The sequence below is a fragment of the Pavona decussata genome, unplaced genomic scaffold (genome assembly GCF_977016875.1).
Source record: "Pavona decussata unplaced genomic scaffold, jaPavDecu1.1 SCAFFOLD_254, whole genome shotgun sequence".
NCBI classification, from domain to species: domain Eukaryota; kingdom Metazoa; phylum Cnidaria; class Anthozoa; order Scleractinia; family Agariciidae; genus Pavona; species Pavona decussata.
In genome coordinates this window covers 6,595,088-6,620,392 of record NW_028145657.1, presented here as the reverse complement: position 1 = coordinate 6,620,392, position 25,305 = coordinate 6,595,088, and the positions used below count along the sequence as shown (strand labels likewise).

General features: G+C 38.1%; 2 protein-coding genes and 1 long non-coding RNA gene across 4 annotated transcripts; 2 read left to right on the top strand and 1 right to left on the bottom strand.

The window, feature by feature from the left end:
• Nucleotides 1-3,056: 3,056 nt before the first annotated feature.
• Nucleotides 3,057-5,455, top strand: LOC146456841 (uncharacterized). 2 transcript variants are annotated; one of them, XR_014858751.1, is made up of 3 exons: nucleotides 3,057-3,187; nucleotides 4,012-4,095; nucleotides 5,018-5,455. It is a non-coding gene; the product is annotated as an uncharacterized LOC146456841 (long non-coding RNA). The 2 variants fall into 2 exon arrangements; XR_014858752.1 differs by lacking the exon at nucleotides 3,057-3,187 and adding an exon at nucleotides 3,274-3,356.
• A 1,770-nt stretch (nucleotides 5,456-7,225) lies between these two features.
• Nucleotides 7,226-17,651, bottom strand: LOC146456840 (actin-like protein 6A). Its single transcript, XM_085092876.1, has 13 exons — nucleotides 17,509-17,651; nucleotides 17,357-17,433; nucleotides 15,963-16,041; nucleotides 15,354-15,455; nucleotides 14,408-14,508; nucleotides 13,263-13,562; nucleotides 12,800-12,889; nucleotides 12,409-12,470; nucleotides 12,103-12,217; nucleotides 11,137-11,217; nucleotides 10,160-10,255; nucleotides 9,207-9,293; nucleotides 7,226-7,850 (listed from the first exon to the last, which is right to left on the bottom strand). Exons 1-13 carry the CDS (start codon nucleotides 17,531-17,533, stop codon nucleotides 7,770-7,772), a joined length of 1,296 nt encoding a protein of 431 aa, XP_084949002.1. The 5' UTR covers nucleotides 17,534-17,651; the 3' UTR covers nucleotides 7,226-7,769.
• LOC146456839 (uncharacterized) lies at nucleotides 17,616-25,033 on the top strand. Its single transcript, XM_085092856.1, has 6 exons — nucleotides 17,616-19,910; nucleotides 20,788-21,066; nucleotides 21,671-21,841; nucleotides 22,584-22,698; nucleotides 23,058-23,167; nucleotides 24,048-25,033. The coding sequence occupies exons 1-6, from the start codon at nucleotides 17,760-17,762 to the stop codon at nucleotides 24,372-24,374; spliced, it is 3,153 nt and encodes a 1,050-aa protein (XP_084948982.1). The 5' UTR covers nucleotides 17,616-17,759; the 3' UTR covers nucleotides 24,375-25,033.
• Nucleotides 25,034-25,305: the final 272 nt, after the last annotated feature.

The window sequence follows — 25,305 nt, the reverse complement described above, 5'->3', positions numbered from 1 at the left end:
ACAATGTCGTTAATGACAACAGGCTTATTCTTTAAGAAATTTCATTCTCGTATAAATTTTTTTCAACCAATAGTAGCTACTGGTGAGCAGCTACGTGATCTCAGCCACAACTTGCACCTTAGAAAAGAAAAAAGCAAAACAGAATGAATTAGCTATTCCTCACGAAATGTTTAACAGAGACGAAATTCTAATTGCGATTCCCAATTTGTATAGGGAAAAAATAAATGACACCCTATCTTCCGGGAAATTTGTAAATAAATCCTTAGAATTACCGTCGCAAAAACGTTTTCGACCCTTAAAAATATTACAAGCCTCACAGCGTTGGAGTAATAGACCCTTAATTGAAATTCGCCAAATGCCCGCAAATTCTATTGTAATACGCATTAAGCCACCGAGACTTCAAAAAAACCCATTTGATTTTAAAAGCTGCATGGTATGTCTTTTTTGGCACGAAAACAACAAAATTGTGAAAGGATCATGCGAGAAAAGTGAAAGGGTAGAATCTTTGTAGTACAAAATTGCTTAGTTGTTTAATTTTAATATTTTGGTCAGTATACACTGTCTTTGGCATAACCTTCGGCAAATTTTTTTTTAATATATAGGAGCATGTGAAACATGCTCAGCCGAACAGATGGGCAATGGTTATTAAACAAAGTTCAAAATTTATTTTTTAAATGTATTTGGAGTTTTTTTTCTTTTGTTTGGTTAGTACTGAATATATTCTTTTGGTATGGAAATATATTCTCCTTTTACAAATATTTGTTTGATATTGAATATATTCTTAACATTCTTAACACATATTCTTGTTGGTATTGAATATATTCTTAATACATATATATTCTTGTTGGTATTGAATATGTTCTTGAACACATATTCTTGTAAAATGTATTCGCTGTTGAAATATAGCCAATGGAACAGGTGAGCACTTGTTGTTCTGTCACGTTTTAAAAAGATTCTATTTATAGCTATGAATCAACATTGACATTCTCGAAGAAGGACAGAACTTGTCTGAAAAGAATCAGATATTTATGACTGAAAATTTAGGTGAACATACAGTTATTTTACTGACTAAAGTTGGATAAAGCTTCATAAGAAGCATATGACGTCGTTATATTCGTTATCCGTTAAGACCTTTAATTGTGAAGATCGCATGCAGGGTTATTGATAAACGTTTTGTTAATTTTTTTCATTATTTTGTAAATTAACTTTTTGGCTGTGGGAAAAATCCATAACGATTTCAAACTGGCTTCATAAATTAAAGCGGGTCGGCGGGTCAACAAATTGAAAATACCTTTTGATCAATTAATAGGTGAGTTTTGTTTTGATCATGCATTCATGAAAAGATGTGGCATGTACGAACGATGTGGCATTCAAACATGTAGCGAGCGGGTACTTTATCGGAAAATGATAACACTTTTTTTTTAATCTCAAAATTGGGGCCGTTTCTGTGAGTAAAATACGGCCGGTGATTTTGAGGGCTAATTTAACTCTGTTAACTAAGGGTCAAAAGGATTACAATTTTAAGGTCTGACTGATGTACCCAGCGCTCGGCAGGGGTATTTTGCAGAACACCCAATGCCGAACACCGAATCCATAGAAGCCCTATAATGTCAAATGTCTGCCATCAGGAGCCGATGAGCTCCTGCTGCCATAAAAACAACTAAAAGCTAACAGTCTGTATAATCAGTGTTTAAGCCGAGATAGTATAGAGAAGTGCTTAGACCGAGATCTCGGTAACCGAGCTGGAAATTTTTCCCACACGAACACTAGCCCGGATACCGGGACTGTCGTTGACGAAACATTTTCAACTGCGCATATGGCTTGTAAGGTCGATGACAAGTCGGAACGCGGTTCCACGGTTATTTTTGGGGGCCTTTTGTTGGACATTTTTCATCTCGGTAACCGGGATTAAATTTCCCATATGAACAGAAGATAAAATCCGTCCCGTCTACCGGGCTCATATGAAGAGGCCCTAAGATACCCGGTGTGCACTGTCAGTCTGTCACGAGCAGGTTGCTAACTTTAGCATAAAACCTCACTTTTGTAATTTTCAGTCCCAAACCCGGAAGTTGGAGATCTTTATCTCCAATTATGCATGTTCCGGCAAATTTATCCTAAAAAAATGTAACGAAAAAATTTGTCTGGACCATACTCTCTCTTCCTTACTTCCTCGCGTACTTCACTCGTACCTCTCGTACCTCCTTTCAAAGACAAGATAGGCGACTGGGAACGAGTAAGGAAAATTAGCAGTCGGAACTTGAACTTACATGGGGAAGGAATATGACGAGCCTGAAGAACTACAGACGCGACAAAGGAAGATGAAATAGCGCGGAGACCTAAAGGAACCATGAGACTTTTTAAAAATTAGGGTTCTTCACAAGATTCATGGCTAAATGTCTTACTACATATGATCAAGATATGGGCCAACAAGGAAAACAGGGGACAAAAAGAGAAAAATCAAAGATTGTCAAGGATTAATAACTATTAGAAAGGAATTCTTTTCAATTTCTTTTGAAAGAAGCAAGGGATGAAGAACTAGTTTTCCCGAAATTAGGGGAGTTTCAAACTCGATTCAACCTGTTCGAAAAATATATATGTGGCCTCAGTCTTGCTGAATGGAAATATTCTTCCACTTTACTGGCTTCTAATTTAAGCGTCTTCACGGGCGCTCCTTAAACCCAGCTTATAACATTTATTTCTTTTGGTCAATTCTCTATACAAACTCTTTCAACTGGGACAAGCAGTCCAATGAATCAGTGATTGTTTGAAATTCAGTTGCACAGGTACGTAGATATGTCCTTCGGCGAGGAATTTTTCGCCGCGAAAGCGTCATTTAGGACAACCAGGAAAATTACCTGAGGCCGGAATTTCTTTTAATTTCAGAAGAACTGACTTTTAAGTCAGATTTAAAAATCAAAACGTTTCATACAAGTCTTAAAGTTTCCCGTCCCGCAAAGAATACCAAAGTGGTGAACCTAGCCACCTAAGTCGAGAAATAAACATTAAAAGATGTAAAATTGTGCAAAATATTTGGACGACATTTCAAAAGTTCCCGTGGCTATCTTACAGGTGACTGTGATGTAAGATTTGTTCATTTAACTTGTTGATTAGCATTTTAGTTGCTTTTACTGGCAAACTGTTCATTCTTTGGAGCAAACTCATCTGGGTAGAGCGTCACCCCGAGAAGGTAAGCTATATCTCGTTCGTGGTAATAGTAAAATTCAGGTAAAAACACTCCTACAAAAATCTGGGTATTTTTTTAATGGCTTTGTTAAAAAACTAGCTCAAAACCTGAAAGCTGTGACAATGATCAAAGGACATTGACGCCTTTAGAAAGAAAACGTTGAACGAGAAAAGTATCTCAACTGCTTTTTTTATATATCTTGTTTTAATCCTGGAGACGTTAAATTGGTCTACGAGGTTAATGTCGTATTGAACATTAACGTCTACCATAAAAACGGAAAATAAGTCAGACGCATTTGACGCCTGATGATTTTAACGCCTTTTGCGTGTTAAGAGCATCTCTCTTGTTAGTTGTCACACGCAAACCATGGTCTTTGGCTATATCTAATTCCTAGTTCATCCTTGTCACCGGCTAAAACTCGCTTCATGGACTGATTTTTCCTTCAAAAACATTTTAATCTCCGCTTTTTGTCTTTCTTGACGACGGCGAGAAAAATACTTTCGAAGCCAAGAAGTAAGCGAAGTCTCCACCGTGTCTATATCAGTACGTGTAAATTTATTTGGCACCGGATTAAGTCGAGTCAATTATATATCTTACGAGAATAGATGCCAGTCTTTTTTTATTAAAACCTTTTCATTTCTTTTTTTGTTTTTTGTTTAATTTGGCTGTCTTCTTTATAACTTCCCTTTTTTATATCATATGACTAATTAACGCGCGAGTCTTTAAATGCGTCTACACGACTTCAAACGTCTCAAGTGTTAAAACGGTCAATAACTGGTATCTTTAGTCGTGTTGTTCGAACCATAACCTTGATATTTCCATTTCAGAAACACTGTTGGTCTTTCCAGCGTTTTGATAAAATGCAGCTTCAATGGTTCAGTTATTTTTTCATATACGCTATATGCTTCCAGGTTTGTGCAACCAGTAGATCTCTACACTAAAATGTGACTCTTTTGTCATCTATTTATAGTGTTATTTTGAATGCCCCAAACCATATCTCAGTCGATGGAATCGTTAAAATAATGGTTCAATTTTATTGACAATAAACCCTACCAGTGTACAGAAACTAGAATTAATTGTGTTTGACTACAGATGGCTAGGATGGGAATGGATTACAACTTGAAAAACCTTGGCCAATATTTTTAAGTTCTACCTGCGTAATTTAAAAATGTCGCTAAAAGCTGATAATAGTTAGTTTTTCCTGGGAGAAATCACTTAATATTTTCTTCCCTGTGCTCTTAGAGCAATTTCATGTTAGCAAAACGGTTCCTTATCAAATATTTGAGTAATTTTCACTAACTTAAATACAACAAAATCGTCGCGACAGCTATAAAATTATTATTTCCTGACAACTTAACTTTTAGGGTGTACAAATTAGCTTCAGGATATGCCTGAAATGTGTAAAAAATTTAAGAATTTTAACACACTTCATTTTCTAATTGCGGAATTTCATTTCCATTAAATTGGCAAATTGGTTATTAATCCACAACAAAACTCTCAGTAGGTAGCAGTTATGATATAGCAAATACTTTAAACAGGAAATGCTTTAAACATTGATGACCCAACTAGAGAACTACCACGCCCAAATTGAATAGATTTACCAGCAACTTCTACCAGCAGGAAGCAATTTTTCCCTTAAAAAGGGAATTTATTTAACCTTTGGAAATACAAGCAAAGTCACAACTCTACTGTGGCCTAGGGAGAGAGGTGAAAGCTTGTTGGTTTTAGTTTGCCATACATGAGTATTGAGGTAAAGGTTATCTCTACCTCGCACTGCTTAGGCTAATCGAGGAAAACACAGTTAATATAATAAGAATTATTGGAAACTCTTAGTTGCAGGGGAAAGTGACACCTGCCGATGGAAAATCTCTCACCGCGGAATTCATTCCGGGGACTGGAGCGAAGTTGATCGCGGAAGTCACGAGTCCCGACAAGGTTAAAGATCCAGTCAATCGTTATCAAACACTCAAGAATAAGAACAAACGGCCACAGCAGAATAGACGACCTCAACAGAATAGGCGACCTCAACAGACTAGACGACCTCAACAGAATAGTCAAGATGCTGAGAAGGATCAGCCGTAGATAATGATGCAGGAAGCAACAAAAGAGTGAGTTCTGATGATTTGAATGGAACAGCGGTCCTGGCCGGATATGAGCAAGAATGAGCCTTATCAAAAATATCGCAAGCATGATTGTAGTACATCCATTGAATCAGATGATGTTGGTGCAATTTGTCTTAAAAGCATCTGCTAATAAAAACGAAAAAATGTATACCTGTGTTATTAACTGGAATTGGAAATACTGCTTTGTTATTACTAGCAAAACTGCTCAAATCTCTCCAGTTTCCTGTGATTTTAATTGGCAGAATCGATTTCTTTACTATTTAGATGCCAAACAATTCTGGGGAAGCGCAAAACTTCCAAGGGTGTGAAGTGTGTAACAGCTCTACTCCTGCATCAGTCATGGCCTCTTCACAAATATCGCTCTCAATCTCAAGGCGCTGTGAAAAGTTGAGCCGTCCGTCTCGATATCAGCAATTCTTGGCCTTTAGCCTTTTTTTCCCACATTGACAAACCCTGCAGTGAACGGCGCGGGTGGACTTTTCATGACCTTTCCCCTTTCAAAGCTATCATGCAACCGACCTTTAGGAATATCGGCTTTTTATGGTTCGCTATACTATGAAGATCAAAACGTTTGGAAGCATCGACGCTCTCGACGGCTAGATACGGTTATCTTGTTACTCCTTCGTGAACCAAGCTATATCCAGGTCAGATTTTATCATGCACCCAGAACTGTTTGCTCAAAGGCTTAGGTGCTTGCGCGAGGCGTTATCGGGCAAACATGACTCTGCTCGATTCCTAGAGGATGGAAACTAAAGCAGAAAGGGTTCTTCGGTATTTCTGTTCTCGGGTTCTTTGATGAAAAGTAACTGGAAAGGTCACGAGGGTCACGGGATATAGGCTCGACTCATCCCCCACCTCCCCTTCCGCTGCACCCTACCCCCCCCCCCCCCCTTCCCCCACCCCTTTTGCCTCTCCACCAGCACAACACCCCTTCGCCCCTCTTTCGGGCTGACGAAAAATCTTGCATTTCATTTGGCGTTGAAAAAACACATGGTCACTGAAGATTTGCGAGTTTTCCCTCTAGTAGAGATCACATTTACGAAAAAAGCTGTCGTTTGCAGTTTTCATGAGATCTTCTAATTGTCCCCTAGGCTAATGACAGGTAATCCGTTCAGCAAAACTGACAAAAAAAAAAAAAAAAAAAAAAAAAAATAATAATAATAATAATAATAATAATAATAATAATAATAATAATAACAATAATAATAAATAATAATAATAATAATAATAATAATAATAAATAATAATAATAATAATAATAATAATAATAATAATAATAATAATAATAATAATAATAATAAAACTAACCACTAAATATACAAATATGGACAAGAGCCTAAACCTAGTATACGGGTAACCTTGAGGTAATGTCAGTCAGGTGCTTTTAGAGACAAACACGTTTTAGATTTTGTTTATTCACTGCAGCTAACTCAACTCGGAAGAAGGGAAGATTTTAGAGCTCAAAGATGGGGCGCTATAAAAAATATCTATTACTATTATTTTGTTTTCGTGTGTTTGTTTTTTTTTTCTTTTACTGTTGAAGTACGAGCTCAATTTGAAATGTTAATAACTTTTTCAGTCGGGCACCCAAAGTCGTTCATTTCGGCAGATATGGAATTTGGATTTAGTGGTACAGCAAATCTACAGGGTTTTTTTTCCGGCAAAATATCGGTTCAAGATTTCGTAACACTGAAAAACTATTCCTTTTGTTTTCGAAGCGGAAAATGTCGCTAAAAAATGCGAAAAGGTCAGTTTCTATTTTTGCAAAATCAATAACAGCTCAAGACAAAGCCCAAATCAAAACCCGCCTCAAAAAAATCCCTTCGATGATCGACGATTAATGCTCACACTAATTTAATTGCTCACCCCCTGGATGAAATAGCTCCGTAAACTAAACTATCACTCATATCAGGCCAACTGACTTTTCATATATAAAGGTTCTCCCGTTTATTTCATTCTTTTTGTTTAATGAACAATGTGTTCTCCTTTTTACAAACTTACGTTGTGGACGATTTAAGTTACAATATGTGAGCTCTAGCTGTGTCCTGACAAGCGAAAAGTACACTGCACAAAGAGGTAAAACAACGTCTCGTCAGTCTTTCCAGATTTTTGCTGAAAACATGTTGTAAGTAGAAATGCAAAAATCGTCTTCTGGAGCGAAGTTGCAGTTGAAGTCCTTTAAAAAATATTGTTGAAAAAGCTAGCTCTTCCGCTTGTTACACAGCAGTGCCTTTGTTTGTTTTGACGCTTGCATAAAACACAAATGACGGGTCGACCACCTACTACAGCTTAAGGTATCATGTACGCCTTGTTTCTCACGAGGCACGATTCTAGCATCGCATCTTTCCTTTGTTTAAAAATAGTGTCTCTTCTTGTCATATTTAATAGAGTAAGAGTTTGAAAGATGTTCTTGACGAAAGCGCAAAACTACCAATGTACAGTACGAACAATGTTTTAGATGATTAAGGGCACTTCCTTTCCACCGATCCCTTGCCTTGATCTTCGTACTCTTGTTTGGATATCCACATTTGTTGAAATGAGCCCTGTAATACAAACAATACAGATAAGTTGATTGACTGACTGACTGACTGACTGACTGACTGACTGACTGACGGACGGACGGACTGACTGACTGACTGACGGATGAACGGACGGACGGACGGACGGACGGACTAATTGACTGACTGACTGACTGACTGACTGACGGACGGACAGACGGACGGACGGACGGACGGATGCATGCAAAATGGCTCGATCCATTGATCAAAAGAATGATCAATAAGTCAAAATATTTACAAATGTTCCCCTGGCTAAAATTATAAAAGAGAAATCTGAGCCTTCGGCTGCCAAACTACAGCCTTCGATGGCCAAAATGGAATAAACAACGAATCTAAAATATATACAGAAAAGGGTGAGACTAAAATAATAAAAGGAACAATGCAAAATAAAAGGCGTCTTTAAAAAAAAGAATGGAGTACTGATTAGGGTATTGTCAGCATGCTTAATAGCGAAAGTGTGCCAAGATTCTAGTGTTTTCCGCGTACGGGAAGAGCCTTTGTCAATCACTTGGGAGTTGTCAAAGTCAATGTAGTGTTCAAATGTCCAAGCATGTTTCGCAATGTTCGAGCCTCTAGCGCACGTCTTAACATTCCTAAGATGTTCTTTCTTTCTAGTTTTAAACACCGGCCAGTTCAGTTTACCCACGTAACACCAGTCACAGACGACACATGGTATTTTATATACTACCCCTGGTTGATGTTCGACAGGAAGTCTGAATTTGGGGGCAAGTGTTACGTGCTTGAACTCGGCTGTGTTGAATAAAGCTATTATTACAATTGATAGAAACGAAAAAGAAAGGTCAGTTACGAATATAGTTTATTCTATTTTACACAGTGCAGAGAGAGTGTTCTCAATTCTTGAAACGTTAAAATAAACTTTCTCTCAAAGAAAAAAACAACACAAATTGAAAAGTCTTGTGTACGCCATAGATTTCCGCCACTTTGTGTTTTTCGATGCAGTCAAATTACAGAGGTCGGAGAGAACATGCACTTTCTTCTCGAGCTATTGATTTTGCAGCACAAGGTGGTTTTCATAACCTATCACCCTAAACTGCGACCACTTAAGCGACAAAAATTGGGGGAGCAGGGATGGTGCAGTGTTGACAGCACTCGCCTCCCACTAATGTAACCAGGGTTGGATTTCCAGACTCCACGTCATAAATGCGTTGAGTTTGTTGTTGGTTCTCGTCCTGGTTTCGAGAGGTTTTTCTCCGCGTATTCCAGTTCGACTTGGATTATTGTCAAGGTTTGAGCCCCTGGCTTGGAAGATTGCGAAAGCACTCCCCGTGATATTGACATTAAATAAATTACAGAACTTAACAGAAGTCTTTGAAAACTTACAAGTGATGCCAGAATTGAGCCGCCAATCCAGGGGTTAAATCGTCTCTCCATAGGTGTGTTGTTAGATATCAGCTTTAGACGCATGCTCTAGGAACAACAGAGAAAAAAAGACCACCTTAAATTTGGTTTTGGCTTGAACATTTTCAAACCAGTTGATATTTTTTTCTATTCTCTCCGGTTCACTGGCATAACCGGTAACGAAGGAAAACTAAGAAAAATCACTGATTTGTAAAATTGCAAATAAAAACCACAATTAAACTACAACGCAAATACCACAAGGATTGATAGCCATTTTTGTCAAATTAAAGAAACAGAGAAAACAAACAGATAATGAAGGTTATCTCCAAGGTTGTCATTTGGACATCTGAAAGTCAGTGCTTATGATCCAATTTGCAAGATGATAGCAAATCCTGCAACAAGATTGTTTTCTGTGGTTTGCCAAAATGAACATTCTGCTTTCATTTGTCTTTATCACAAACAGCACTTTTGTTTCTAGGATTTAAAATGTCTAAAAAATAGCAGTTATGTTACAGACACCACCGCAGAAGCCCTATATTAAGAGATTTAAAATCGCGGCAGACGTGAAATTCGTGGTTTTGTATTCTTGAAAAAATGAACACATAGATGAGAATAGAGCAGAATCATTCTGACCTTTGATGCTAATACAAAACTACTAAATTTTACTGAGAAACTGAAAACAGCAAAACGGCAATTACCGTATAGGAAAAACATGGTCACGTGGTCATTTTTGCCGTTTCCGTAAACGTAATAATTATCCTACATCTCTCTATTATTTGAGACGTGAATGATGAAGTTGAATTCTCATTTTTCTATTTTTCTCCCTCGAAAAATCCACCCTCGCTGTGTTTACACACTACACGTGCGAGTGCAACTGCAGGTAATAGCATCCAGGGTTTCACACCCGTAGTGCTGCTATTGAGTACACTACTTACAGGTGGTGTCTTTGTGAGAAGCTCGCGATTGAGTCTTTCGATAAAACCTTGAAGGAGAGTATTTCCACCAGTGACAATCACATTACCAAACAGACCCTGTGGGAGAAAAAACACAGCAGAAGAGGGCATTACTAAGGGCGCATTCTTAACGGAACTAGAACACTCCAAATATTCGGTAAATGCACTCTTCTGGAACCTATCCCGTTTAGAGCGAAACACGTGTAGCATTACTTTAATTCAGTTCCGGATTATAGCAGAACGAACAGAATGACAGCATACGGTTCCCTCGGGATACACAGAATATGCGTCCACCCGGAAAAGTTTTAGTACTGGAAGGAAAATCGTACGCGTATGCTAATAGGGAGCTTAAGCAACGACGACAGCAACGGCAATGAAAACGTCACCTGAAAATATATCTTTATTTCATTTTATTTAACTCGTTCAACTTTTACGAAAATGGCGAACTCAGTATCCAGGAACCAAATTGGTAGGAGTGGCGTACAAGTTAAGAAAGAAAGTGAAAAATTAACCGTCGTGCATTCACGTTCTCCAAAAAACTTTAAATGTGGTCATTTCACGTTGTTGTTTTGCAGAGGACGGCAAAGAAATGTACCAAAATGTAAAACGCAAGTGCAGAGCGATTGTTTTTGCTCATTAAACCTATTGTTTTGCGGCGTTGTCGTCGCCGTCGCCGTCTTCGTTGCTTAAGCTCCCTGGGGCCCGTTTCTCGAACGTTCCGGTAACTTATCGGGCCCAATAAATGTTTTTGGTGATAAATGTTTCTTAGCAGAAGTCCATTTTTGTTAGCTTTGAATACTAAATTTTAAAACCTTATAATTCTATGAAAACATTGGCCAAGTATCATGTCTCTAATCACTGTGCAATCGGCGAAAAAACATTTCAAAATATACTTATCGGGCCCGGTAACTTACCGGGACTTTCGAGAAACGGGCCCCTGATCTGTTTTGGTCACTTACCGCTCTTATGTCTATATCAGTCATTCCTACACTTGTGGTAACCACCTGAGTGACACCAATGGCTGTGCTTCCTTCAATGCCCTTCAAAATAATCAATAAAACTACATTCACTCAAGTAAATACAGTCATTTACCTACGTGTTTTGCAGTTAGGGTGTCATTTGACCTTCTTTTCACTGATTAAATAATGGGGTATAACAAAACAAACACGGGAAATAAAAAGAGCATGTCAAAGATGCATTGGAGCAAAATAGCAAAGTTTGAGGTCACTGGATTAAAGAGTGAGTTTCATCAAAGGATGAATGATAATTATACGAATTGAAATCTTTGATTTTGTATTGGAAGAAGTTGCTTCCTATCCCCATGAATCAGGACTGTCATTGAGGGTGTGGGGTGCAGCATCTGTTCTGATGTAAAGTTTAATTATGAGCATGTACTGTACATGAAGCCTCCCTCGCAGATGCTCTCTTGTCTCGTCACGTTGGGAAGGAAAGATTGCGTGACAAGCCAAAAGAGCATCTGTGAGGGTCTGTGTAGGGTGTAAAATAACAGTAAACCAGAGTAACAATCATAAAGGAAAGCACAACAATAACTGAAAGAAGGGAAATTTCTTTTCCCTTTCTTGTGTTCGTAGATATTCTTGTATTATTGTGTGGTCCATGTAAAGTGTAGACAAGGATAACATGGCAAGCACAGTACAAACACAAACAGAGTACTCATCTGACAAATTAGAATCAGCTCATCACACGTAAGTGATCATGCAGTGTGAAATGTGCGTCACCAATCATGTACAGTATTTCGCACACTGACAGTCATATTCAATAAGTAATACTTACATGTACATGTAAGCTGTATGCTTGCCTTAAACGTGTAGGCAAACCAGCCTTTAAAGATAGCCCTGTGAAATCATTCAACTTTTGAGAACACAGCACACATTATTTTAGAGGACAATTTCTCATTCACTAACCTTGACATTTGAAGGATCAAAGAGGCCTTCACAAATCCTAAATCTCTCCACACCAAACGTGTTATTATAGCCATTAGGAAATTCATAGACTACTCCTGGAATATTGCCTAGAACACTGCAAAACACAAGGACAAACGTCAAAATAATATGATGCCAAGAAGTAGATCCATGCTCAATGTATAAACATACAGCTGTATCTTACAATTTCCTCTTCTTTCTTTTTTGTTAATTTGCTTTCATACCAGCATGGATGTAAAAAAAAAGAAAAGATAATTGGAACTCATAATAGTTTTCCAATCCATTTACCTTTCATCATAAGGACCATCAGAAACTTGAAGAACACTAACTTGAAAATCTTGCATGGTTTCCTGCAACAACAACCACCAATCAATTTGAAGATTGCCCATTCAAATGAATCACCATGCATGGCAATACTACAATCTACATTTACTTTCCCCAGTTTGTTTATCTATTGGTGTCCATGTACGGCTTAGTTCAATCCAGATTATGGACAAGACAAGGAAACACTGTTGGGTAAAGGTTCGACTAAAAAGTCACAAAACATTAATGGTGGAGACTAGACTTCAGATTACAAACTGTAATGCACAACCACCAACACACACCACCAAATGCCCTCCAAGGTGAGCAGATAAAGAACTGACCAATGCAAGTTGGCAGTAACTAGTAAGATACTTACATTCACCATGTGCCTGTGAAAGGATTTTGTGACAGAAGGTAAATTACTCTTTTTGGTAAAAATGGCTGGCCCACCCTCTTTCGATACTTCCTAAAATAAAATTAAAAAAATACATGTACGGTAAAGCAGTTGTTAAAATACATGCAATGTTAACAAATTAAAATAAACTGGAGTTGAAGAATTAACATAATGACGTTTACTTGACTTTCTATAATTATATGAATACAGTACTGTAATAATAATTATTTAATAATTTATTAACAACAGTTGCAGAAGCCCTGAATATATAAAGAGCAATTGACTATCTCCAAAATGCATCATGTACACAGGAATGCTCGATGACAATATTATTAATGCAATGTACACCCTGTACAGTACACACTCTTACTACAAGTAAGGACTGAAATTGTCAATTAAGTTATCAGTATCTAACTTTGTCAAGTTACATGTACAGAATGATTACCTTGCTAGCGATGACATAAGGTGGCACAATTTCTATATTCCTTTCCTCAAACATCTGTCGACACTGTGCAGTAATGAAGTCCCCAGCGAGTGGAGATTTGACAATGGCTTGCTGCAGAACATACCCATCATGCACTGGTACAGCACTGGTCTGAGTGGCTCCTGAATCAATTACAAGACCTGTCGACCTCCCATTTGCAAATGCTGTCAGCACCGCATTCTTGCAAAGGAAAAAGGCTGGGATGTTGTACTTTTCAAACATCAGTTCTGTCAGTTTCTCTCGCTTTGGACGAACATTCCACTGAATTAAAAAAAAAACAAACAAACAAACAAGCAAACAATAAAAATAATTTGGTGAGAGAACATTAGCTGGTTGCCACCCATAAGGATGGTTTAAAACCACAAACCAATTATCACCGGTCATAGACATAAGAACAAAAAAGCCACAAACATAAACTGAATTATGGATGTACAACTGTACATGTATCTTGGAAACAAGAAAAAAGGTTATTAACAAACCTTCAGGTAGTGTCTGGCCAAAAATAAATTTACTGACATTTTAATAGCTTTAAAGTAGAATTTAGGGTTTCTAAACTTACAAAATCCCCCTTAGGAGGTTTCAGAGTCTTGAAAAAAAATTGTTTTTTCCCAGCCATGGTAGCCCTGAAAAACTTACCTGCTATAATAAAACAGTTACTAGCATATTGTCAAACGAGTTAAGTTATTGATTTTCTGTCACTTAGAGTACACAACTACAGAACAATACATACTGTACATAACTGTTGATGGCAGATAACTGTTTTTCCAGCTCACTAGTATAATTTATTATTTTGCTACCAGTGATTGACTTAGAGGAAATCTAGGACAAGTTGTGTAAAAATTATATTATTGTAATATCCAACATGCAAGTACTGTTCATTGAAACTGCTAACATCAGACATTCATTAAGTCAATTCACCTTTTTACCATCTGGCATGAGCAGAAACACCTGACATTTTAAGTTTTAAGCAACTCATGGGATCCTGTACCGTGAACCTAAAATTGTATGTGTTTGAAGTTCCAACCTGTGCCCACTAATGGTACAGAATAAGTTTACTACAGTATGATGAAATAACTGAATGTACAAATACAATGTATGCCACTCACAGAGGCCTCCGACATCAGAACAGGGTGAAGGGATGACTCTGATTTGATGTCCTTGGCATAAATATAGTCCAACAGCTTCTCAAATGTGTCCCAGTCTTCAACTGTGTTGGAAGATCAACAATAACATTATGGTCTTCTCATGAGCCTCACACAAAATAAAGCAGCACTACTTTCAGTGGGTGCTGGTGCAGTGAGAACCGAATGGAATAAACTTTGACTTTGGGAAAACTTTGGAGCAACTGCAGTTGAGTCAAAGAGTTTAAATTGTATGCTGTGCATTTACGTGAAACACAGTGTTCCAGATAACCTTCAAAGTTGAGGGATTTTGATGGGTTATTACATGTAGGTGTGGTCTCTCCAATCTTCTGAAGTTTGCCATTCATTTTGATGGGTCAGGATTAGCCAGGTTTAATCTGTTTTTTTACCTTTAAGACCCCACTCTGAACCTCCTGAACCTCTTATCCGGAAATTCACTACAAACCGACCTGTACATGTAAATTTTGGTGAACCTTCAACAGCCTGATTGATTGGTCATGCCATACACATGAATGTACAGCTGTAGAATAGCTTCCATGTACATTGTACTTGTAAGCCAATCATGATAACGATTTTATTTACACACTAGGTTTTGACAGTGACATCGGAGGGCTGTACGTCGTACAAGTGTCCTGTAGAATTGTAATTATTCAAATTCAGTGTATTCGAGAGGAAAATAACAAACCACAAATCAAAACCTTTGTAGGACTTCTACCAGGAAAAAAGGTTTAAGTTAATTACATGTTAATGTACAGTACATCAGTCTAAAGCCTACTTTTAAAATCCCAGGAACATAACAGTAACACCCAGGTCCTAGGTTCCCTAAATCTTGCTTGTTTGGGGGCCCAGAGGTTCTAGGGAGTTTCACAACTTTGAAAAATCATTCCTTTTCAATGATGTAACTACTCACTCATTCCATCTTTGACTGGATTTAATATCTCCATGTTTTCTTTGGGAAGATGAATATTATTTGTGTCAATGTAGTACTTTTTCTCCGGAATTTGGGGTTTTTCTGTTAGAAAAGAGAGATCAATCAATCAGTAACAATATAGCGAAAATATCTTTTTTTATCAGATGAATATCACGACAATAAAATTTAGAACTCAGTGTGTTTAAACAACCATTACTCACCTTTTTTTTTCTTATTTTGCTTTGTTGTCTTATGCTTAAAGTAATAATTTTATACCAAACACGAGGAAGAGTGTTTCATCCTATTTCCAAACACTGAGAAGTGGATTGAAAAAACAAGGCAGCGCCAAGCTTTTTTAACCAACATCGAGGTGTTTGGAAATAGGATGCTTCTCAAACCATAAATAATTCTTGGAGAAAATCAAAGCAAAAGCACCAAATTTTACGATATAAAACCAAATTTTAATTTTCGAAACCCCCTTCACAGTTAATGATTTCCTTTGTTTTCTCATCATAAATAAAAGTCAGTTCACAGATGTGATTTCTTCCAATTTTTGTCCGTAGTCACAAATATTTTATTTTAAAGAAAATACATGTACCCATAATCTACCTTCAGAAGGAACATCAGTTTCCATGATCACATCTTTGGATTCCTCTTCAAACACTCCTACACATGTAGGGACATCATACTGGTACAGATGAACAAAAACTTTTAGAAACAAATATTTTGGGACACAAGTTGGGAACCTGGGTAATATTCAATGTGGTATAAATTTTCCATCTCATTTCTATGGAAATCAACAGAGTAGCTGTTCTTTCTGTTCATTGTTTTCTGACAGGATTATAGTTTGGAAATGTTGGTTTTTATGGAAGGAGGAAAAACTATATACAAAGAAAACTCTCTGAGCAAAGATGAGAACAAAATAGCAAACTTAAACAACACAAAGCACCAACACTGAGAATTGAAACCCTTGTCACCACTCCACCACCTCACACCACTGCACCATCCATGTTTCCCATAAATGTACATGTAAACACCCCTTTAGAGTGCTATATGTTGTATTTTGGTTTATAATGTGATCACCTTTTGCTCTGTAAATATATACTAATCAACTGCACTACCTGCCTAGATTAGCCTATGCTATTTGCGGGCTAGTGCATTCTTGCCTTACCTTTGTGAAAAATGTGCTTTAATAAATTGAATTGAATAAATTGAATGTCTCTTAATGTTTGTGGTACTACATTTACACCTTGACATTTTTTATTACAGTAACATTAATTTACTTTTAAAAACTGGGACATTTACTTTCTTGGAGACATTCAAGTTATTCTCATCAAACAGTTACATGTACAGTGTACCTGTTACATGTTAAAGTTCTCCTTGGTTTGTCACAGATTTTGCATATAGCTGTCACCACATAATGTAGTAAATATGTGGGAAATAATGCATGGTTGGCAAAACATAGGCCACCTCATCCTTGTTTCAGTAATCCAGGTCCATTCATTGTAAGCATTAATCATGCGATACCCTAAACTCAGTGCACAACTGAATGCACCATCACATCAAGATTGGTTCGCTCCATAAGTGTGTTTAAGCCTGGGAATGAGGCTGATAAAGTCACATACTGAGTTGATCTGGATAATTTAATTGCACTATCATGCTGGGTGACTGGGTCCCAAGCCAATCCACAGGCTTTCCATCCTCTGTTGATGTGGTAGCCTGTGCTTTTATACGGCTTGTGTTGGTTGTGAAAAAGCCTTGCGCTAAAGGTCATAATTTAGCATGAATTAAGGAGGTTAAGACGACATTAAACTAAACATTAGCTTATTGAAGCTTACAAATCAGAAACTTTTAACTTACATAAGCTTGTATGTATACAATCATGTAAGCTTTTATTCAATTACGACTTACAAAAAATCAACAGATTTACCGGTATTCGCTTGTAAATGCTTCCCAAGTATACCCACACCACACATGAAGATACAGAAATCAGAATGAATTACCTTTGGACAGTCTTCACCAGCATACCCAGCTCGCACTGAATGGGCGCCAATGTCAAACACAATCGCGCCAACCTCGTCTACAAACAAAAGCAACTTTGTAAGCTCAGCAAGACCTTAAACACTTAAATCTTAGCAAAAATGAATGTTCTAACCTCCTCCATACACTCCTCCACTCATTTTTTGCTTAAATTTTCGGTTTGAAAGTAAATTTTAGTTGATTTTGTTGTTCAGGAAAAAGCCACAACTGGTCAGCAAACTGACAAACAAGCACGTGCCTGAATATTCGGTCATCACTGGTCAGTGGCTAAACCAAGATGGCGGACGGCAGGGGACGGCAGGGTGTCTTTTCAACGCATAAATTTTCCTTAAATTTGCAAATTTTTGGAGCCTTATAATTTACACCATGCCATTGAAAGACCTTTTCTCTAAAGCTCCAGCTCCGATTCCTCCCGGTGAAGAGCCGTGGCCTAAACAGTCGCCAGTATTACAACAGCAAGAGGTTCCCTCGCATTCGAAGGGCAGCTGCGACTACAAATGTTCACCCTTGTACTCGGTTACCTCAAGACCAACTCTGGACGAATTTTTGCGAACAAATTATTTGATGATTCCAGAGTTTGTGATGCAAGTGAATCAGGCAAAGAAAGCAGCAGGTATCGTGAAAAATGAGCACTGTGTTCAAAAAAGGACACATCAACAGAGCGAGGTAAATGTTCGAGACGGAACGCCTATTGTGTTTTCAGCTGATCGAAATCAAGCTTTCAGAGACAATACGAAGGAGGCCAAAGATTTTGAGAAAAAGGAATCGACAGTTAAAAATTTCAGATCGACGGCTACTGAGATCGCTGATAAGGTTACTGCAGCTGTAGTTTCTGGAAAGCAGATCAGCATGATCAGTTCCGAGGAGATCCATGTTCCGCCCCCATTGAAACCAAAACCGAGGGTCAAGAAAGTAATGAAGGGAGGCTCCTTGATAACCATTCCTGCTCCGCAACCCAGGAACAGAACTCCAAACAGTGCACAAGGGTCTTCTGAAGGTATTAGCAGAGCTACCACGTCCACCATACCGCCAGAAAGTAGTGAATGCAGAAAGAATGTGGTCGATACGCCAGAGAAAAGAAGCCAAGGAGAAACTTTGGACGAGAAAGGTATTGAAGAAACATTTGGCAATCAGTCTGGAGTGGAAGGTGATTTAAATTTAACTCATGAAGAAGATAGAGATTTGCAAAAGGAACCCCCTACAAAGGAAAGCAAACAACTGCAATCCAAAGTTTTGACAGAGAAATATGAACAAAAGCCTGTTAAATTGACCAGTATTCAAAATACTGTTGGGTCGTGTCAAAACAAAATTAGTAAGAATGACATTTCAGATGATGGTTTACAATGCCCGAGCAGTGAAACAGCAATGACAGTTGCTTCATTAAAAGATAAAGAAAGTCATATTCTCCATAGCATAAACCCCCAGGTGGCTTTTAATAAGGAACCAAGTGATGTTTGTGATGAGCAGCTAAAAGACAGAGCCATTAAACAATCAAAACTGACTTCATGTGAACCAAGAAGTGTCGTTGAAAAGGCCTTGATTGAGGAAGTGAAGCAAGACCTTATTGATTACCCCACTAGCAGCAGTAAGACATTTGCTAATGAACATGGTAGACATCTTGGGAGAAAACCTTCTACTTGCATTATAGATTCCCAAGAAAGAAATATCAACAGAGAACCTATGGGAGAAGCTGATGAAGAGCTTGGGGATTCTTATGCTCCCCTGGATCCTCACATAGTGACCAGCAAAGATTGTGGTGATCTACTACAGGATTTCAATATTCTGACATCAAGTGAAGAAATAAGCAATCAGAATGAAAAAGAAGAAGGTGCATTTGCCAAGAAATCTACATGTAGTGAGTCTGAAGGAATCCATGCTGAGAAAGACAAGCATGCTACTAATGGTCATATTGAAATCGTTGGGATTACTAGCGACATTGACAAGAAATATGACTGTGGTAAAGACAGTGCTGAAATAATGGATGTAAATACAGAAGACAGTACATGTAATGTTGTTACAGCTGAGACTAATGCTACTGAAAGAAAGACTGATGATGATGGTGATGCTCCTGGTGATGACAACAGCAGTGCCAATGCATATGTACAAGATAATAACCAAGATGCTATTGGCAATGATAATGATGACAATGAGGATGAGGGTGGTGGTGATGATGGTCCTGGCATCAAAGAAAACTCATCGGCAGAAGAAAGTGAAGATGAAGATTATGCTGAGCTCATCATGGATGACTCAAACTCTGAGGAAGAAGATGAAGATGATTTCATTCCTGGTAATGGGGATGAATCTGATGAGGAAGAAGGTGAAGTGATCAGTGATTATGAACCAGAAGATATGATGCTGGATTCCGACAATGAGTCAGCTGTTGGAGGGATAACATTTTGTCAGGATACTACCCTCAATAAGAGTAGAAGACACTCCAGACATAAGAGGAGAGAAAAACGAAAAGCAAAAAATCAAAAGAAGAAAGCTTCAAAAAGAAGAACCAAAGTTGAGAAACAGGTTTGTATACTTGTATGATCAACAGATAAAGCCTCACTCCTGAACACTCAAGCAAATCAAAATCCCATGTATTCCTCTATGAGTTAACATCCTATAATACACTGTACAATCATGTACATGCCCTTTCAGCAAACTGTCGTGTGTTTGAAGTAATCTATCAAACACAAGGAAGAGTGTTTCATCAGATATCCAAACACTGAGAAGTAGGTTGAAAAAACGAGGTGCAGCCAAGTTTTTTTAAACAACTTCGAGGTGTTTGGATATCTGATGAAACACGCTTTCGAGTGTTTGATATGGCTTCTCAAATGATCAATAATTCTTGGAGAAATTCAAGGCTAAAGTTGGCAAAATTTTATGGTAATTAGGAACACATATCCAAACCACGGTCACAGTAGAGATTTTCTTTGTTTTCTCTTGATGAATTATTAATGAGTTTGAGAAGGATAATGAAAACAACGTTACCTTTATTTGTCTAAAACATGCACAAACATTATCCTCTTCTCTTAAACCTCACTGTTGTGCTGATGTAAGTTGACGTTATTTGAACTTCTTTGTCAATATTCCAATTCATTGTTTTGCTCATTAAATCCTATTGTTTTGTGGCTTTGAATTGACGTCACTGTTGTTGATCTTAAGGTCCCTATTATTGCTATTATCATGATTACATGTGCAGTCTATAGTTGTAGAAGTTGTAAAACAAAAAGAAGAGTCACCAGGTCAGAGCTAGGTGAGTGGTCCGGCCAAAAAAATGTTGCATATATAAACTGAAAAATATATGTACAGCTGTATATTCATGTATAAATAAAAAAATATTGCACCATCATTGTCATTGTTATTGTTATTATTATAATTCTTTTTATTATCGTCATTTCAACAGGCTGCCATTGAAAAGAACAGAGCAAGTTTAGATCCAAGTAACAATGAAAAAAGTGCCATAGAAAAACCGGTACCTGCACCCATTTCACAAACACCCAAAGAAGGATCAAAGAATCTGGGACCCCAGACACACAAGCCATCAGAGACAATACCAAATCCTCAAACAGACACAGCAACATCTCAAAACAAACCAACTGGACAAGGTGTATCAGAAGAGGGATCACTACTCTCAATGGTTTCCTCTTATGCTGTAGATGTTACAGTTGCAGCTAGTGAGAAGGTGTGTTTTATTTACTGGTGTTCCTATACACATGTACGTGTAAGTTAACAAGTTACAATACCTTTCATTTTTTCCATTTTTATCAGGAGATTAGAGGTCGGGGGGAGAGATGGATACAACGATATTGTAATGGTTGGATACTGGGCGGCTTAGACCGCTCTGCCAAAAAGGAAATCTTATGAGTTGTATCAAAAGATAAAAGTTAATCTTCCTTTCATTGCATCTGTCAGCAAATGAATTTCTTGAACCAAAATTTCAGTCCGCCTCCGGCCAAGAAGAGTTGTCACAAAGGTAAGTAGCCAGGTACTGGACAACATAATGTACAGTGTATAATAATTATCTACACACAGGTATGCACCGGTAGTTATATTTTATGATAGTAATTGTAGACTACAAACAGTTCCTTATTTTTCTACGGGATAGAATAAGTAATGTGAGGGAACCACTAGCGCGCTCGAAAATTGCCTCGCGCGAGGAGACACGACACGCGGGCTCTCGCGGGAAGCAATTTTCTCGCGTGCTCGCGTGGCTCACTCGCTTTACTATACCCAAGAAAATAAGGAACTGTTTGTAGTCTATAGTAATTAAAGCTCCTTATTTGTAGCTGGCCCTCAAGAAGAGTCGAGGTGGACAACATGCAAAAAAGTTGAAGAAAGCGAAAAGAAGAGCGGCAGCTTTGGAGAGAATACGGAGAGGAGATCCACCGCCCAGATCCAGGAGAGTACAACAACCAAAAGCTTTGTGCAATTATTACATTCAAGGAAAATGCAGAAAGGTAGCGTTATTTTCTCGTTGTAGAGCAGAAGGCAAATAACGGCACGTTCCTTTGGGACTATTCTGGAACAGGAAAACACGGAATAGATGGTTCATATTCTTCTAGGACCTATTCTGTTTTCGGAAAGAACAGTGAATAGTATGGTTCTTGTCTTTGCTCCGAGAGGTTTTTCTCCGGGTACTCCGGTTTTCCCCTCCCCTGAAAAACCAACACTTGTTAATTCTAATTCGATCTGGAAGGTGTCCCCAATTAGTGCTCTGCACTAAATGCATCGACACATAAATAAAGTTATTTATAATTTATTGTGTTATTTTGGGAAGACTTTCGGATTAATAGACGGAGTTGATTTATTATGGGAATGTGTGTCACAGTCAACATGGTTAATGAGGTCACATAAACCTTGCACGTAAGATTCCTGTCAATTTTAAATTCTTTTCTTTTCTTTCTCTCTTTCTTTCTTTCTTTTTGTTTTTTTTTTTTTTTTTTTGCGTCTCAATTTGCCCAACAAACGTCATTTTTGAGTTTACATTGCTATCTTGCCATCAAGCCCAATACAAGCAGTGCTCTTATTTTCCCTTGTTTGCCCCCACTCCCCCCTCGGGAATGGCGTACAAAGCGAAACGAAAGCAGACCGAGAGCACAGGTAATCATAATTCAAATCGAAGAACTGCGAGTTGAGATCCAGCATTGTTTGTTTAGTAATTTATTTATTTATTTATTTATTTATTTATTTATTTTTCAGGGCGAAGAATGTCCTTTCCGTCATGATAAATCAGCTGTGGTAAAGAAGAGAGAATTGTGCAAATTCTACGTTTCGAACAGCTGTCTTCTTGGAGATGGCTGCATCTACATGCACAATATCCTTTTCAATCAATTAATCAGTCAATTGTTCAGTTTACTTCAAACAATCAATCAATCAATCAATCAATCAATCAATCAATCAATTTTATGTGTCTCATCTTGGATAAGACATCAAAGTCTTTAAAAACGTCTTGAGATTAAGCTCAACGCGTTTTTTGTTTGTTTGTTTGTTTGTTTCTTTTGTTTCGTTTTTGTTGTTCTTGTCGCTGTTTGTTGTTTGTTTTTGTTTTGTTTTTTCGTACCAAAAATGACACTAATTTAACGTTCTTTGATCCCTCCATTGAGCGAAGCAAAGCTTGTGCACCTTTTATTGCCGCGTGTGATGTTTCTTCGATGTTTCTTTGACCTGTCCTAAGCTCGTTTCCATGCAAATTTTTTCACACCGGATCAGTCTGCTGGGCGGCCGAACGGTGCAAATTCTCCCATGATGCTTTAACCCAGGAAACAAGTCAGCTTCTGCAACTGGTAAGCGGTCTCATGTTTTTATGTCATGCGTGAGAAGTGAACTTTGCTGTGCAGAATCACACCTTGATTCAAAGTGTAGTCTAGCCTACGTGGCAGTCGTTTCCTTTACGAGTAGGTTTTTTTTAAGAAGCAAAATAGAAAACAAAGCATGAGAAGTTTCTTGTTCTCCTTTTCGTGCTTCATGCCTTCACGAGCCTCTTCTGCTCTCGGAAAGGAAACAACGGTTACGCCGGCTAATTGTAGTTAGTCTCCAACTCTTCGGAGGGTTCAAATTCAGCATATACATGTAATGCCAGCTAAATCTCAGCCGCTTGGGCGGGTTGAAATTCGCCCTGTTTCGAGCCTTACTGAATCAGTCTCAGTTAAGTACTCTCTTGTGCGTGTTGTAAAATGCGGCCAACTGTCGCTGTTAAAGAAAACCGTGATTTGGTGTCGGAAATAGAGAAAACCCGGAAAAGCGGACTGCCAGAAAAAAGTTGTAGAAAATGGATTTATAGCAAGGGGATTTATATTTTACATCGACTGTAAATCAACCGCTGAACTGGCCAATAGGATTGGAAATGTCATTGATTTATGAGAGTGATAGGGGAAAGTATTTCGGACTATAGTCGAACTTTCATAGGAGCGCGAGGTGGCAACCCCAGGCAAGGAAAAGAAGGCATAAATTGCGGCCACCAGAAGTAGTGTAAATCCAAAACGTTGACAAAAAACGGAAGAAGTAGATTTAAATTGCTTCTTGTAGTAGAAGTTCAAAATTGCCGCTCGATTTCTGCTCTAACGAGAGATAAGACCATAGATTTGAGGCATTGGGGACGAGCAAAGTATCCTTCAGTACATAACTTTGATTATATTCAGAGACTGTATTCTTGTTGTCCTTCAGCATCTCAACCCGCCTGTTGAAGACCCCGTCCAGTCGGCACAAGACAGGAAACCTCCCAATGATGACAATGAAACCCCGGGAATAAGTCGTCTCATTGCTAGTACAAGCACGTTCACTGAAGACAACTTGCAGGCGTCCACCTCCTCTCCATACAATCTCAGAACGAGTACACGGAAAAGAAGACTGAGTACGAGTGAAGCAGGAGTTGGTCACGTGACTGATGCAAAAGCTTCAAGGCAGGAAAGTCCTCAGCACGATCAAGAAGCGAAACATGAGAGGCAGAGTCCATCGTTTTTACCAGGGCTGTATAAAGATCTCTCCATGTAGTTGTAAATTAGCAAGTTTACGCAAGAGGACAGCGGACACGATTTTGTGTCGTTCCAAAAACCCAAAAGATTTTTCTATCCACAGAATCATCGTCAAATTAATGGTCCATATTTGTTATAAATTACCACCCCAATATACTAAAACATTCGATAAGTGTCTCTGGCCACAGATGGACTTGATCGTAATGGATTACAGCTTCAAAACGTTTGGCTAACTTTTTTTTTTCTCAGTCTAGGTGATAGACTACACCATACTTTTTCCCTTTCTAGAATTCAGTTGATTTCATTTGCTTGGTGTTCTATAATTAGTTTGTAACTTAATAGAGGTGTCGTTGCACCATTTTCACCAAAAAAGGGTCAGAATCCACACCTCGTTTTCCCTAAGAGGTGTACGGATAGGTGTCTTGACGCCACGTTGAAACTGATTACGAAAGTCTTAATCAAAATTATTCCGTTACTGAAATAAACATATCTAAAGATAGAAACAATTTGTCCACATTTCTAACCGATGTAATTGATAGCGGGATTGAGGAAATAATGTTGAAAAGCAAAAGGATTGTGTTTGTGCTCGCCAAGATGGTATTACCTATAAAATAATCAGGGCCTCACAGATGTAATGACTGAAGCAAGAAATATAGAAGGCTCGCTAAAGGAAACTTGGATCACGTGGCATGCGTAAACGTTTCGTTGCAGCGGTTACGATTAATGCACTAAGCAGTGGTTGTAGTGGAGTTTACCCAAGTTATTAACTATGTGGAAAAAAAAAGAACTTCCGCCAGCCCGTAAGAATCAACTAAACTCGCGTCTTCCTGAATGAAAGGAAATTGCGTACTTCCAATAAACAAATTATGCAGATCAATTTTACAAGCACATACCGTGGAAAATCTGGCAAACCCGTTTGTAGAAGGGATAGAAGAAATGAAAGAAATTAT